This window comes from Achroia grisella, unplaced genomic scaffold (genome assembly GCF_030625045.1).
Source record: "Achroia grisella isolate CSIRO2021 unplaced genomic scaffold, CSIRO_AGI_Agris_v1 utg540, whole genome shotgun sequence".
Lineage (NCBI taxonomy): Eukaryota > Metazoa > Arthropoda > Insecta > Lepidoptera > Pyralidae > Achroia > Achroia grisella.
In genome coordinates this window covers 797182-813160 of record NW_026712925.1, presented here as the reverse complement: position 1 = coordinate 813160, position 15979 = coordinate 797182, and the positions used below count along the sequence as shown (strand labels likewise).

Sequence of the window (15979 nt, the reverse complement as noted above, 5' to 3'; positions counted from 1 at the left end):
ATACTGCTGGTGTTGTACCCACCCTCTTATGAAACCATTCTAGTTAATTTCTGGTGAATTAGCCGCAACCCCTTTGCGGCTTGCTTTGCCTTTGCTTTGTTTTATGGTTGATAATGGATTGGTAGTATCCGCCTAAACTAACGGTATAAGATGTGCTGTGTGCGTGTTACCACTGGTTGATGACAGGATAGCATCGAGACAGATCATCATGACTAATTTATCAGGGATTAACCAACAATGATTTCCAGAAGAGATCGCGTGGAGGTCGGTCTGACTATCATACCTACCGCTACATTGCTAGCAATGGGGCTACCATACTAACTGACTTGACTTCGACATCTCATCATCCTCTACTAGAGCTCCGCCACCACATGTACGTCGTTAACAGAGGCGAGTGGGGGGAAGGGGATTGTTAGTAATGTGGATTGATAACCCCATTGCTAGCAATGTACCATGTTAGGTCGACCTCTACGTGGTTCCCCCTGGAAACCATCGTGTTAAATTCCTGGTGAATGTCACGATGGTCTAACTGACTTGACCTCATGCTCATCTTATCATCCTCCACTGATGCCCCGCCAGCGTAAACCGTTAGCGCAGCCGGGTGCACCATTCCATTATCATCCATAAAAAAAAAAACAGACTATAGAATATTTCCTTACGGAACGGCCGCTCAGAGTGTGCATTCTAACAATGGATGGGATGGAGATGTAACTTTGAACTGACGTACAATAAAATTTTAAAAATCTTTTATTAGGTTTATTAACGAGTAATAACATTAAAATTTAATCATTAATCCAATTTACATTAAACGTATTAATTTTGGGCTAAAATTATTCTACTTAATAAATATAAATTCAAAAGCTTTTTTAAAATTCAAATCACATCAAACTGCGCTGTTTCAAGGTTATATCAACTGTTTGTTCTTGTAGTGATGTGACCAAATAAAAAGGGACTATACATGTATTATAGTTTTTGTGATCTCTGTTGCTGTAGGATGATCAATATTGTAAAATATCGACGTTAAATATCGAATAAGAATGAACGCTGTCTCGCCTTGACTTATCAACGTTCTATTTTTTACCGCTAATAATTAGTATGATACTGATGAAATGGCTATATTATTTATTTTGACTAACCATAAGTCATAAGTTCACAATAATAATATTATACTATAGACGACTTAACATATTTTCCAACTAAGAGTTCAGCTCCTATTTATGGCTCCGTATAAAATGGATGTGTAATAAATATCGATCATCTTTCTCCCATCTCTCATTCTCATCCCTAAATACCGGACATTTAACAAACGAAAATTGTACTGTTTTGACACATGAGAGTTCAATTGAGTCCATAATAGTACTTCCTTAAAATTTAAAATACAATACACTAAAATTGCGAATAAAAAATAACATAATTATGTTGTAATACATTGACAAAAGGTAACAATAAATGTATATTAGTCTGTTTTCAGTATTTAGTTTCACATTTGGACTGTTTATGTAGCCGAAACTAATATAAATTAGTGAATATTAAAAACTAACCAATATTAAATATAAATCAAATTTGTAGCATATGTGAACACTAGCAGAAAATATGAACTCACCTCCTCTGCCTTCCTGTTGTAAATAAGTTTTTCAAATTTCTGAACTGTGTGAAATATGTAGGAAACATAACCTTTTTTTATTTCAGATTTTTTATTTTCATAATGATATATAAATGGTGGCATAGATTTGTACGTCGCAGGACTAAACCTATACCTGTTGATCAGGCTATTTTATGGAAACGTCGGCTAAGCATTGCTTATGGATTTGTAGCATGGAATGCCTTCGGTTTTGTTGTTTATAGTGCCTATAAAGGTAAAGCAGACTGGGCACATTATTACGGTTTGAAGACAGACGAAGAGAAGTCTCTTCCTCCAGGTAACTACCAAAAACTTCTTTAAATACTCTAATAGGTTAAGAGAGAAGGAGTGAGGACTTCCTATTTTTGTGTATGATAATGGTTTCGTAGATCCATTTTCTGCAGGCACCAGCGGAAGATTATTATATATACATCATATATTATTAACTCTACACAAGCGAAACTATCAAAGTGGAATGGATATAATGCATTGCTAGCTCTTGCGATACTGCCCTCTATTAGGAGCTTAGTAGTAGTGGAGACTAATGGTACAGTTACCTTTCAGCAAATCTGTCCTATTAGTAATATTCCTACCAACATGTCTTATAATTTTAGATCATCATAAACATTTGTTATTCTCTAAACATTAAAATAGACAACTACAGTCCTAACTATACAGTATACTCAATTACATAGATTGATGTATACTATAACATCAGGAAGTTTTAATGTTATTTACAGTTATTAAATATATTGAATGTCTTCAGGTCAAGCATGGGCTAATACTTTAGGTATAAAAAATGCCAAGGTATATAGAATATCAGGATTCCAAAAGGTGGATGAATATGACATTGTTGATGGAGAGCACAGGTCAGTAAAACCAGTAGCGATTGACGAAAATGATGAAGACCTAGTAGAATGAAATAGACAATATTAATGTAACACTGTTTATAAACTGTAAATAATATTGAATTAAGTAGATGTAAATAAAATATTATTGTTACAAATTTCTTTTTTATTTAGTAAGCTATTATAACATATGCATGGGTGAAGCTCCAGCACAAGATGATAAGATGAGTATGAACCCAGTTCATATAAATAATTTCAATAGGAATTAAGCAAGATGGTTTCCAAGGCCAGTCACCCTTCCCCATTATATCTGGTCTTTCCTTAATTTCCACAAGTTAGATCGGATGAAATCATGTGGTTTCAGTTGCTTATTTGAAAAGAATAAGAGCTAAGTTTCTTGTAACTGACAAGAAACTTAGCTCTTATTCTTCTCATCTCAAAATCATTCCGAACCGATGGTAGATTTGATATATAATAGGAGTTTGTAATAGACCTACATGAATATTTTGAATTTGTATTAGCTAATAAGGGTTTTAAACAGAAATAATATTATAAACTTGTATAAATAATATATTTTTATTATAAGGCACATTAAGTACGTAATACAGAACTGCATGAAGTATAAAATATTTATCAAAATACATCTTACAACACCTATGGTCGGTTTTATTTCGAAATTATCTGACCAAGTACCACATATTCAGAATCTTTTAATTTTTTTAGTCTCCTATATTGCGAATCTTTATGTATATAGGGTTACTCATAATGGTTTACACAAGACTAATGTACTGATCATAGATCTAGTAATTAACAATTGGTTCAGTGAACTTCCACTTCCCCTGAACAAAATTCTGACTATGTCCATGATAATAATGTTGTTGTCCACTGCCTGCAAAATCCTCTTGAAAATCTTCCCAACCAGCCTTTCCTACCTTATCCAACCCATATACGTGGATAAACCAATACTACTCTGATAAAAGTGAATGATAATACTAAAAGGATTTTAGAAGTCCTAAATTATTTGATGTCTTGTCCATACAAACCAGAGCTTTTTGCTTTGATTTTTGCGAAAGTAATTGGTTTATTATAGCTGCATATGGGGTAGTAACATCTATTATTCCTAACCATGTAAACCTTCAATTAGAAGTATTGTAAATATTAATCTACAACAAAGACCTTTTTTGGCCATTACATAATATCAAATATTAATACATAATTATAATTAAAATAAGAAATATTCCATAAGACATTTGTGAGATTTAAAAGCTTACAATAAAATATACTTTTACGTCCTCGGACATTAAATACTAATAAATCTATTATATATCTGATAAAGATCACAGCTCAATAAGGCAATCAATTGGTTTTCTTTCAACAATTTGGGCGCGTATGATATGTTACTGCGTGCCGCCTTCTCTCTATTTCTTGGAGTAACGCAGATCTGAGAATAAATAATAGATTATAAATTTCATAGCATATAGGGGTACCGCTAGAAAGACGCCATAACAAATGTATTTTTTTATGAATTACAATTTCATCACAGGAGTTGATAACTATATACAATCATAAATATTCCAATATATCCACTTGTTTCAACCTTACCTATATTGTTCATACTTCATGACGATCAACTGCAATTCTTGCTTGTAAAGTCTCGTCAACATATCAGAGTAACAGTCCAGTTCACTCAACCGAAACATATTCCAACGTAGTTTGTGGTCTAACTCTTGATCGGCTAGAAAAATAAATTAATTAAAATTAAAATTTTCACCTTTCGATTAAGGCTTTTGTAAGACGGACTAATTTACAACGAACGTTAGGATATTGACATGTAAACATATATTTCGGTTTCGTATCGTGTAGTGATTCGTAACAACAAAATAGCTATATCCAGCAGTGGTAGTAGTGCGATGGTAAATTATAAAACCATACTGTTGCAACTGCATACCTACTTCTATTTTGTAAGTACGTGACTTATTAATAATTAAGAAATTTTTGACATATTGTGGCCACTTATACTGAATTCCAAGAGATCGTTTATGTTTATAGACGACGCATGCCACTTTTCATAAGGTTTCTGGCGGCATCAGTTTAGCATACACGGCATATGAACTGCTAATTCTTGTAGTTTTAATTTAGTTTGTTATCGGTGATTCCATAATCGAGAGTCAATTAACAATATATACCTACATATTAACATGTCAGTGGTTTAGTGTCTGACAGATTTAAACTCATGACCCTTGCGTTTTTATAATTTAGATGTAAGGGATCCTGCCGCCAATATACATATATAAGTAAAATGTATAAATTAATTGGTTTTCTAAAATAATACCTTTGAAATAAACAGCAAGCCAGTGTGGTATTTCCTCCATGAGATAAGGCGGCACAAGCGTTGGCACATATGGACTAACTACGTAGCAACCACCTACTAGACACGGGTGCGCGTACGTCGTTTGGTGAGTTATTTCACTGCAAAAATATATAATATGACCAATAAATTTATCTCCTTCATAAATGTCATGTCTTATTTCAACAGTTGATTGATGCGATGTCCACTAGCGGTGTCAATCTGCATATCTATACTTGACAAAAAAATGTAACAGATTACTGCCTGTACATGAAAGATATACGAGAAAAACTATTATTGGGGGATTTTAATAACGTAACAGAACCAAAAAACAAAAATTGGTATAGTTATAACCTGTATGGTTGTGCATCTTAGAAATTGTATAAAAATTGTGTGTAGTTTTCACTGATCAATTATTATTATGGTAAGTTTTAATTATAATGTAGTGTTTGTTTTATTACAATCGGTTTATAAACGAAAAAAACTGATTACAGCTAGTATTACTAAGTCTTACGTGTGCCCAGTTTTTTTTATCACGATAAAAAGCAGCTGAATAATAATTTTATTAGATTTTTTAATTTATACGTACTTAAAATAATACACGCCGTGGTGTGGCGTGGAGATTCTCTGCCAGGGTCGCGGCACGCTCTCCAGAGGGTGCGTCCAGTGCGTGGTCTGCGTGTTGTGATCCATGTAGTAGCGGCGACCGCGCAACGTGCGGTCTTCCGACCAGCCCGGCGGCAGCGGCAGGTCACACTCCTCGGACGCTACCAAAAAACATTCTTTGTTTGATTCACTTCAAATATTCTATAACAGACTGTGTTAACTGTAGACAGGTCATTTTAGACCCGTAGAATCTGCATTTTTCGTGTAAAAAGAAACAAACTATTCAATGATTTCAAAAGAGGGACTTTTGACATCAAACCTGTTAATACAAACTCTGCACATACTCTTTTAAAAAATATTTATGCTCTACCCAACAAGTTGTTTCACATAATAAATTTAGAATTTACTGTTCCATTTAGAATAACTTAATGTGAACATTTGTGATTGCCGAATAGGTACCCTTATTCTTAATTCTGATTATTACCCTCCACAATAACCCATTAACATACCATTGCAAAGAACAGGTCTCTCCCCATAACATATCTAATACCCTCCATTAGCCATCTATTATCACGCTGGTCAAGTGGTTTTGGATAGGATTGCATTTCAAGTTTATGAGAGTGTTTGATGCACTTTTGTTTGTAAAGTCGGCCTTTAAGGCATCCTGGAGACGAAAGGTAGTGGTAATATTAGTCTTAATTTGTAACTAAGTACACCTCAGTAATTTAGAAGTTAGTACCTTGATTACTGGAAATGATGTTATTCGCATGAGCTTTGTTGGGGTAAGGCAGTGCTGATGTACTAACGTAATTGGAGTAAATAGGTGATGATTGATTTCCTGTGGAATATGCTGTAACAAAATTAATAATAATATAATTACTGCTATGTTTGCTTATATGATTATATATAATATATAAAGATAACACTATGTTTTCTCTTTGTTGTTGGATTTTGAAGACAGACGAGAGTCACAGAAATCACACAGATCTGTCAAAAATGAAGATTATTGTAATGAAATCACTTAAAAACTATTACAATTTTTAATATACTTTAAATAGGGATGGACAATACTACATAGTAACAATAATACTATAAGCTATATAGTTTTTAATTTTAACTCATAACAAGTTTTATCAAACTTATTATGAGTTCGTGTACACTTACTATCACTGTGAAGGCGTATGGAATGTGGCGATTGTGGATGCAGTCTTGGTGTTAGACTTAAATTTGATGATAGCCGTGGTATACTGGACTCCCTAGAGCCATATTGTTGTTGCTTCTGTTGTTGTACCTGAATAAGGGAATTTAAATTATTTGAATTATCAAAATTTTCAATTTCTTCTTACTAGAGTCCTTCATGGTAATACAAAATTTTCAAAACTCCTGTTAACTGAATTCTATGCTACAATTTAATACACATATGGACTGTAGTTAGAAATATTCTTTTTTTTTTCTATAATACTTACACAGCTAAGGAACATAATTAATTAAAATATCTGATTCTTTCGAAAGTAGTAGAGAAAGAAATTTATTTGAAGTATATTTTCACATGACAGTGATAAACTAGAAAACGCGGTGTAATAAAAATAAAATGGATTTGCAATAAGAAAATGAACTTCTTTCATATTATACCTAAACTTAAGTTATTGACCTACTTTGAAATTTCCACCTAACTTTTGTACTAATAAATGTATAGAATTTTATTTCACAATAATTAAAAGAAAGTATTTTCAGAATTCGCATAAATAACATAAGACAAAATAAATACAAGTGTGACTAAAAACTTTTCCGTTTAAAAGTGAACTAAATGTATAAAAACATTAATTTACAATAATCTTATCCAGTAGACCCTCAGTTATCTGACAATCGTTTTGCAGTGCAGTGTCGGATAATCGAATTTCCTTGATTATAGAGGGGGCCTAAGGAGTCCCCTATAGACCGGAATTTTTTACAAAAGAGAACCTTGTGATTTGACAAATTACAGATCCAGTGATAAGATTCTGTTATATATGTCTGTATGTATATGCACACTGAAGGACAAATCTTACTTCATTATGTACATATAACAATGAACACATGCTATACCGCACCGCTATCTTCATAACATGTAAGTAGTCAAATTCAAATAATACAAGTTCAAATTTGTCCAATCAGGCATTAGCGAAAATTGTGAAAAAAATAATAAATAATAGATCATGTCGGATTAAAAGGGGGGCCGGATTACCGCGGGTCCACTGTAATTCACTGTTAATTATTTAATCAGTAGACATACCTGCTGCTGATTTTGATAAATTGGATCCTCTTGTTGCTGTTGCCTATAGTATCTATAACTGGGCTGTCTGCTGAATGAGTCATCAATTTCATTTAATGTTGAATGTGAAGCCTACAACCATATTTATAAATTCAAATCGTTGTGAAATAGTAACTGGGAACAATTTACAGGAAAAGAGGCATCACAACTTATCCAGACGACTTGTATTAATATCTTTGTGGCGAAAACTGAATACAGTATCTATGTGGCATACATGTGAACTGCTCTTTCTAATATCTGAGAAAGTTGTCTTAGAGATTTAATCTTGGTGTCATTTAAGGCCAAGTCAATATCCTTATACTTCTTTGTTGTTGTCAAATAGCACATGCCATGGGATGTTTCATTCATTTGGTCAGATTATTTGTTTACATATGTTTTGACTATTTAAAACTATGGAGTATAATTACCATGTTTGAATCTAAGAGGTACTGAGAGTTATAATTAGTGGATGTACTTGCTGAATCACTTGTAGATAAACTGCCAAATCTATAATATAAAACAAAACAATTCCATATTAATTAATTTCAGCCTATGTAACAAATAGAAAAATAAAACTTAAAATGTTGTAATTATTATATCTGTTTTATTTTCATATTAATATACCATTTATTTTAGTGACCACAAATATTCCAGTAAATTTCTCAACTATTATTTTCATTTTGGAACCAAACTACTGAACTAATTTCTATGATATTTCAATGGGACTTTTTTGATAGCATTATCATACTATCTAATAAAAGATATAAATAAAAAATGATTTCTAACTGAGAGATTTCTGAGCTAACAAATACAATATCCAAAAAATAAGTACTTTTTCTTACTATAAAAAAGTTAAATACATAAAACTGGTGCCTGAACAGTATAGACATAAGAATGAATCCTATCTGTTATAGTCATCAGTCGGCTCCTCCATGACTATAATATATCTTAGCTTAAAAATACTTTCTAACACTGTGTGAATACACACACTCAGCAACTTTAAAATTCTGCAAGAAATTAAATTAATCTATATTTAGCAAATACAATTATCAGACGATGCTTTCTAATTTATACTTAATGTTTGCACTCTCTAGAATTACTCTCAACATGTTTCTAGTCTAGATTACACAAAACAAAATTTGTCATCAGATTGGCTGTGTTGATGTAAATAATGAAGATAACAAATTAACATGTGAGTCAGACTGATGTCAGCGATTAAAACCAACAGGGCCACTAACCAAGAACACAAAGTTCTTGTCAATTAATAGTCCTTGCAAGTTATTATCTTAAAGGGCAAATAAGATGGAATGACCATTTCTTAAGCAAAAAGCATACCATCATGTTATGTTTGCATAATATTTTATTCAACATAGTTGCAAATATAAATGTCTAAATTATTATTACTTGTTTAGTTTAGAGACAATTTTAATTACATTTTGAGATTATAATCAAAACACCAACTTGATATTGGCAGCCATAGGATCTGCACATTTTTATTTGAAAAATGAGAAAAAAAATCTTAATCAGAATTTAACAAGAAAACTTAAATTTTCAACAAAACTCAATTTAATTTGCCATAATGCTCCACCTGTACATTAAAGCACTGTGTAAGAATTTTCCATATTTCCCATAGGAACAGGATATAATAGATTATATCCTGTTTCTGTATATAGGTGTACTAGAAGTAAGTTAAGTGTAAGTATGAAATGTAAAATGTAAGTACATATGAAACTATAATCAACATAAGAACCAATTACTTTACTCATTTTATTACCTGTGTGCTAAATTAGGTACTGATTCACTGGGAGTATACTTTCCAGCATGTCCACTCATTGTTTGTGCTTTTCCAAATTTATTCTCGTGACTCTGTGAATTCCCATCAGTAGTACCAAAAGGTTGACTGCGAGGTCTTCTATTATGACCAGTTGTCCAAACATTTATAACTGTAATAACACAAATTATATTACAACAATAAAGTTGTAGATGTATTTGATATATATCAATTTTTGTGAGATCAACAATAAAAATGTGTATTTTAGACATACTAGGTAAATCTGGTGGTGTATCTTTTTTTATGTATTTTCCGACTACACCTTCATTAACACCTTTTTGTCCTTTCCGTGAAATCATTATTATTAGTATTTAAAATAATTAACAACACAACAGAAATAAATAATAAATAATTTAGATACACAGATTAGAAATTCTGTAGAAGGGTAGAGATTAGTATAGTTATACACTAGCACAGATCGGAAAAAGGAACGAAAGTCATTTTCTAATAAATTTAAAAAGTTCTTTAAATAGTCTGTGTTAGAACATATTGCACAGAGTATATTTATTCTCAGAAAAATAATTAAGCATGCTTATTTAGAAGTTATTTCATTATTGCTTTGAGTTTTGTTGTTGATTTTATATATTGGAATTCGAATTTTGTTATATCCAATAAGTTGCTAAAATTTTAGGTTAGTTGTGTGTGCTGGTCTATAAATTTTTCTTTCTTTATGTTCAAATGTTTTAATGGGTTAGGTACATTAGGTATTTAAATCGTAAAACATATTACTGTTTCGAAGTCAAACATGTTTTACTTAATAGGATTGGGTTTAGGAGATGCAAAAGATATCACAGTTAAAGGTTTAGATATTGTTAAGAAATGTGATAAAGTTTTATTGGAAGCCTATACTTCAATCTTAACAGTTGGAAAGGATGCCTTGGTAAATTGTTTCTTATTTATTTAATTGTGAAATATAATGAAATAAAAATGCTCTCATTATGGAGAATATAATTGCTTTGTTTACATATTTACTTTATTAAAATTAAAAACATTTTATGCATTATACAATAAACCTAAAAAAATATTTATTATATAGTTTTAGTTTAATATCTATACCCTTAGAAAATGCAAAATGTTTAATGTTTTAAAATGCCACAGTATCCCATTATGAACTTTTTTTTTAGTAGCCTTTAAATCTTTATAGTAGCCATGGTACTTGGCATAGAGATCAACAAAAATATGCTAGTTTTACCAATAAAATGTAATTTTATAATGTATAAACCACACAATATATATTAGGTATATAATTATTTTATTTTACTCAGTAATAGCGTCATATTTATTTATGGTGAAGTTTATTTAAAATTCTGCAAATGAAAGAGAATTCTCGCCTTAGTATTGTAAGAGTTTAGTGATACTTTATGTTGCTTATATTCTTAAATTATCTTCAGGAAGAGTTCTATGGACGGCCTTTAATAATAGCAGACAGAGAATTATGTGAAAGTAATATTGATGACATACTGAAAGAAGCAAAAGATAAGGATGTGGCATTACTGGTGGTTGGAGATCCACTTGGTGCTACAACACATACAGATATGCTATTACGTGCAAAACAATTCAATGTCGAAACTCAGGTATTTTATTAATAAATTTTAAACACTAGTATGTAGAAGTTATGTATAATTCTATTAAACATTATTTCCTTATACTGATTCTCAATTTTATAAGAATAAAATTGACTTTAGATAATAATATATATTTGATGATATATATTATAGAATTATACTAATACTTACAATTTAATGCTAGATCAAACTACTAATATTGGCAGGTAAGAAATAATCCAATTATGTTGTTTATCATACAATAATAACTATTTAAGGTGAATATGATCTGTTTCCTGTAATTATTCTTGAACTTATACAAAAAACATGTTTTCTGGTTTGTGTTGATAAATAAATATTTAAAAAAACGCTATCTTATATTCATAGGAAACAATTTTCAGTTTTTTTTATTAAGACTTGACCTGATGGAAAGAGCACATACAGCACAGCACAGACATCACTTGGCCTGATGCCTATATTACCCAAAATACATCATAATTTTTGAGGATATTTTTTTTTACCATAACCTGATAACTATATGATAGAAGTACCTATGCAGACTATTATACTTTATAAAAGGATACCTCAGTAAAATATTGGTACATATATCTACATGTTATTGTAGTATGTATATATATTTCGATTGTAAAAATACTATCAAAATTAGATAAGACTTTTCATGAAAATTAACAGAAAAAATCACTGTCATGTTTCTATAAACATGATAGTGATTATTTTATGTAACTAGAATAGTGAACAAAATTGCTGGCAATATTTGATGGGCGACCTACACTCTTGGAGTAATTTAATGTTATAAGACTTGAGAGGTATAAATTCACCTCCCTAGGGAGGTGCTGATGAGCAATAATTGAGATTGATAAATCAGTATCAATCTTAGTATATCAAATCATCATTGAGTTGACATCACTCAAATCATTAAGTTGACATAAATTTCTTGGTGCAGGTCTGATTCGAAATCTCCACATCAATTCAGGGTTTAATTCAGAGTACTAAAAATTATCATCAATTACAATATATATTGCGTTACCTGAGCCCGAGACTCATATAACTCTTATTGGTGAACCAATTGAAAAACCATAATAAAAGCATACTCAAATGAATTAGACAAAAACTATAAAAGCCTTTTTCTTTATCACAATTTACAGACTTATACAATTCTATGTATGACATTTGTAATATTCATTTCAATTGGTTCTGACATACCTATATAGAATCAAGTGTAAGTTAAATAAAGCAGATTGTGTGCACTATTTATATGGTTAATGGCCATAGTGTAAAATAAAACATGGAGATTTTTATAATTTATTATAATATTTGTCATTAAATTATGAGACATTTCAATTGAAATGCAAAGGTACTACATAATAGCTCAACAACATTCAAAATACATTGGTTATTGCTCTTTACAGATAGTTCACAATGCATCTATTATAAATGCCGTTAGTTGCTGTGGATTGCAGCTCTACAATTTCGGTGAAACCATTTCAATTCCCTACTGGACAGAAACATGGCAACCAGACAGTTTTTATGATAGGATCATTCAAAATTTTTCAAGAAATTTACATACTCTTTGTTTACTGGGCAAGTGTCTATTGCATATTATTATCTTTTTGCGTCAATATGTATATATACTTCAATAACATAGGTCAAATGTAATGTGATCGTTACTTATAATTAAATTCTTGCAGTGTGATTACACTTTGCATTAGAATTTAACATATTATATGATAATTAACAACCAATGTCATTTCAAATGAAATTAAAATATATGTAAATGTTTTCACTTCGACTGTACTTTTTGTTGTAAACGAGATATCTTAGCAAACTTTGCACTGATTTTGAATAAGTATTGTTTTTTTTTGTTGATATGATTACCATCGTCTCAACTCTGCATTAATTTTATTGCAATTACACAATCAAGGACTTCATTATTTAACAATATTATTAACAATTCTCAAATGTAACAGATTTTAATTAGTGAGTTAACGATTTTTTATGAACCTTTTGAGAGTTATAGATGCAAAATAAGTTTTATGGTTGACAATTGCAACAGTAAATGGTCCCGACATAATTGCAAAATTGTAGATTTAGAATCCACTACAATAGAGAATTGTTAATAACATTTTTACTTGATTATACCCAGTCTTTTTGACCAGAAGTAAATCTTAATATGACTTGTCAGAAAGAATATTAAAACTATACACTAATTTGAAGAAATACAAATTCACAATAAATGAGTTCAAAGATAACACTTAGAGTTATAGTGCCATTTCTGATGTATTAGTAATATTATATTAAAATCAAATAATTGTGACAGAAAGCAAATTTAATTCTATACTCACAGCTAGGCAAAATGGAATCCTTTAAACATGTAAAGCAGTATTTATTAATTTGTTATCATTGAGACAAATATATGCTAAACCTTTATAGCTTATTAGCTATATAAATTCTGGACTTTGTTACATTTCGATAGAAATCTTAGTACTAATACAGCAGAATCGACATTCAGTAATTATTGTTTAGATTACAATTATGGTAGGTAGGTACATAGACATTATGATCATAATTAATTAATAATTGTCTCAGATCAAAAATTTATACTTATCATATTATAAATACATATTAAGTGTATTAACTAATTAATTATATTTTTAGATATCAAGGTCAAGGAACCAACAGAAGAGTCACTAACAAAAAAAGTTCGCCAATATATGGACCCTAAGTTCATGTCAGTTAAGGAGGCCGCATCACAACTGGTGCAAATAATCAAAACTAAGCCTGATACAGGTTAGCAACTTATGTAATAAGGACAAAAGAAAATAATGTGATTTATAGAGGGTTAATAGTAACTTCGTGTTTCGGCCAAAACAGGTACATCTAGTACACTTCTTTGCAATATGTGTTTTGGTGGAAACATGACAATAGGTATACCAATCCAAAATCTGACTGACTGTAAAAACCATAGTAGTTATTTTTAGTTATATAGATTTATTAACTTAAAAATATTAATAAAAAAGATTAATAGTGCAATATTTCAGTTATTTTAGTTTGGTATCGGTTACTCTTAACAACAAACCTCATATAAATTAGTTACAACACGATTCATATAACAATCGAAACTTTTTACCAGGCTTAACGTCAAACCCTCTTTAGCAAATAAAGTCGTAAGTGCCAGGGAGAGGGATGCCGATGCCAACTAATTGGCTGAGAAATCGTTCATGTTTACTTCCTCATAAAGCAAACATGTGATGTTTTTGTAAAGTCTGGTAGTCAAAACGTATCCTAATGAATGCAGTCCAAATATATATATAAACGGATTTTTAATAGAGAATTTGAGAAGAATTCCCGTTGAATGTCAAATGTCTATTGTTTTTCATTTTAGCCTAGTTGTAATTTATATTTTGTTATAAAAATTGAGCTATATTATTTGTGGCGATATTCGTATATATAATATTATCGATATGAACAGCAACCATTTGGATACATCTTAAATCCCATGTGAGAAAAGTTCGATGCTATTGTGAAAGCTAAGAAACTATGTCTAGAGCTTCACGTGCCTTTCCATAACTGGCATAATTCGTTCAAAATTTCCACGTTTTACGTCTTTATAAAGTTACAGACTTTCATATCTCGCAGCCGATGCGTCTGATACGTGGGTGCCATCAGTGCCGATGTCATCTGTAGCATTTGCTACTAGCAAATGCTACAGAATTGCTCTTAAACTGTCTGAACATAATACGACATAACAATGACAAAAAATCTAAGTTAATTTGTTTGTTCAAAATCGTTTACTCGGTTTAGTTTATGAACATAATCTAAACCCAGTATAAGTTGCAATATGTAAGATTTGTCATTTGTTATTTATTAACGCCTAAACCCAACCATTGGCCATTGGAAAGTTTTTGATACTGGCTGCTCGTTGGTTTATTGTTAATCCGGCACTGGGTGCCATACAATTTCCATATCTAGTCTTAATCAGTATTTTTTGTTCTAAAAGTCAATTTTACCACACAGCAAAGACTGTTGTAACATGATAAAAAAAAACGAAGAAGCTAGATATGAAAATGTATCGCGTCGCGAATTAGGTGCATAGGCTGCGGGGAGCCTCAAATGAGGTCGATTATTACACAAGTCTTAGGTACTTGAAATATAATTGTGATAGTGATAATTTTAGCAATCTTTTGTTGTTTATTACCATAAATTGTTAACTGAGCAAAAATCTGTCAATAGCTGCATTAGACCTAATTAATACTATAAAATCAATTATTATGAAATGAAGCATGACATAAGTTATCTTGTCTTTTTAAGCAATTGCAAATTTAACTACATCCTAAAGCTACTTTTAAAAGGATGTCAAATATTTAATGTACCTAATATATTATAAACTGTAAATTTAAAATAAGTATGTGCCTAAACTATTTCTCATCTAAACAAATTCATTGTGCTCTAATATTCAATTCAATTTCAATTTAACAATTATTTTTGCAATGTATGAAAAATATAAGGGGACTACAATATACATGTTTTAAATATGTTGTATATTAATTAACACACTTCATCACACAGGGTTTACAATAGACAGCATCGCCGTTGGACTTTCAAGAGTTGGCGCACCAGATCAGACAATAGCTGTAAAATCATTATGTGCAATGCAACAGTGTGATCTCGGACCGCCGCTGCACAGCCTGGTCATTCCCGCTCCCAATCTACATCCGCTTGAACTCGATTACCTGGCTCAGTTTAGATAATATTTTACGTTGTTGATTTTATAAATTAATTAATGAATTATTTTCTGTAAGAAATCAATAAATGTCTATGAAGTATGTCATTAATATTTTATTTACAATATTTATCAAATTAATCATAAAAAC

General features: G+C 30.8%; 3 protein-coding genes across 5 annotated transcripts; 2 read left to right on the top strand and 1 right to left on the bottom strand.

Moving 5' to 3' along the window:
• Positions 1-1333: 1333 nt before the first annotated feature.
• On the top strand, positions 1334-2627 carry LOC131847691 (uncharacterized). Its single transcript, XM_059197321.1, has 3 exons — positions 1334-1439; positions 1690-1919; positions 2388-2627. Exons 2-3 carry the CDS (start codon positions 1706-1708, stop codon positions 2540-2542), a joined length of 369 nt encoding a protein of 122 aa, XP_059053304.1. The 5' UTR covers positions 1334-1439; positions 1690-1705; the 3' UTR covers positions 2543-2627.
• Positions 2628-2702: 75 nt separating this feature from the next.
• On the bottom strand, positions 2703-9961 carry LOC131847689 (protein salvador homolog 1). Of its 3 annotated transcripts, XM_059197318.1 has the most exons (10): positions 9758-9961; positions 9487-9655; positions 8141-8219; positions 7695-7805; positions 6587-6713; positions 6162-6272; positions 5406-5583; positions 4802-4938; positions 4072-4204; positions 2703-3910 (listed from the first exon to the last, which is right to left on the bottom strand). In XM_059197318.1, the coding sequence occupies exons 1-10, from the start codon at positions 9840-9842 to the stop codon at positions 3841-3843; spliced, it is 1200 nt and encodes a 399-aa protein (XP_059053301.1). In that variant the 5' UTR covers positions 9843-9961; the 3' UTR covers positions 2703-3840. The 3 variants fall into 3 exon arrangements, with proteins under 3 accessions (XP_059053301.1, XP_059053302.1, XP_059053303.1); XM_059197319.1 differs by lacking the exons at positions 2703-3910; positions 4072-4204 and adding an exon at positions 5932-6086 and having other exon boundaries at positions 4845-5046; XM_059197320.1 differs by lacking the exons at positions 2703-3910; positions 4072-4204 and adding an exon at positions 5932-6086 and having other exon boundaries at positions 4850-4938.
• A 106-nt stretch (positions 9962-10067) lies between these two features.
• LOC131847568 (diphthine methyl ester synthase) lies at positions 10068-15936 on the top strand. The gene is made up of 5 exons (XM_059197159.1): positions 10068-10423; positions 10935-11117; positions 12518-12689; positions 13764-13895; positions 15675-15936. The coding sequence occupies exons 1-5, from the start codon at positions 10289-10291 to the stop codon at positions 15854-15856; spliced, it is 804 nt and encodes a 267-aa protein (XP_059053142.1). The 5' UTR covers positions 10068-10288; the 3' UTR covers positions 15857-15936.
• Positions 15937-15979: the final 43 nt, after the last annotated feature.

Excerpts from the sequence above, each read along its gene's own strand:
- LOC131847691 (XM_059197321.1), top strand. The coding sequence starts at position 1,706 with ATGATATATAAATGGTGGCATAGATTTGTACGTCGCAGGACTAAACCT. Across the intron at positions 1,920-2,387 it reads AGAGAAGTCTCTTCCTCCAG|GTCAAGCATGGGCTAATACT; the intron begins GTAACTACCAAA and ends GAATGTCTTCAG.
- LOC131847568 (XM_059197159.1), top strand. The coding sequence starts at position 10,289 with ATGTTTTACTTAATAGGATTGGGTTTAGGAGATGCAAAAGATATCACA. Across the intron at positions 10,424-10,934 it reads CAGTTGGAAAGGATGCCTTG|GAAGAGTTCTATGGACGGCC; the intron begins GTAAATTGTTTC and ends AATTATCTTCAG. Across the intron at positions 12,690-13,763 it reads ACATACTCTTTGTTTACTGG|ATATCAAGGTCAAGGAACCA; the intron begins GCAAGTGTCTAT and ends TTATATTTTTAG.
- LOC131847689 (XM_059197318.1), bottom strand. The coding sequence starts at position 9,842 with ATGATTTCACGGAAAGGACAAAAAGGTGTTAATGAAGGTGTAGTCGGA. Across the intron at positions 7,806-8,140 it reads ACCTCTTAGATTCAAACATG|GCTTCACATTCAACATTAAA; the intron begins GTAATTATACTC and ends ATATGGTTGTAG. Across the intron at positions 3,911-4,071 it reads ATGAAGTATGAACAATATAG|ATCTGCGTTACTCCAAGAAA; the intron begins GTAAGGTTGAAA and ends ATTTATTCTCAG.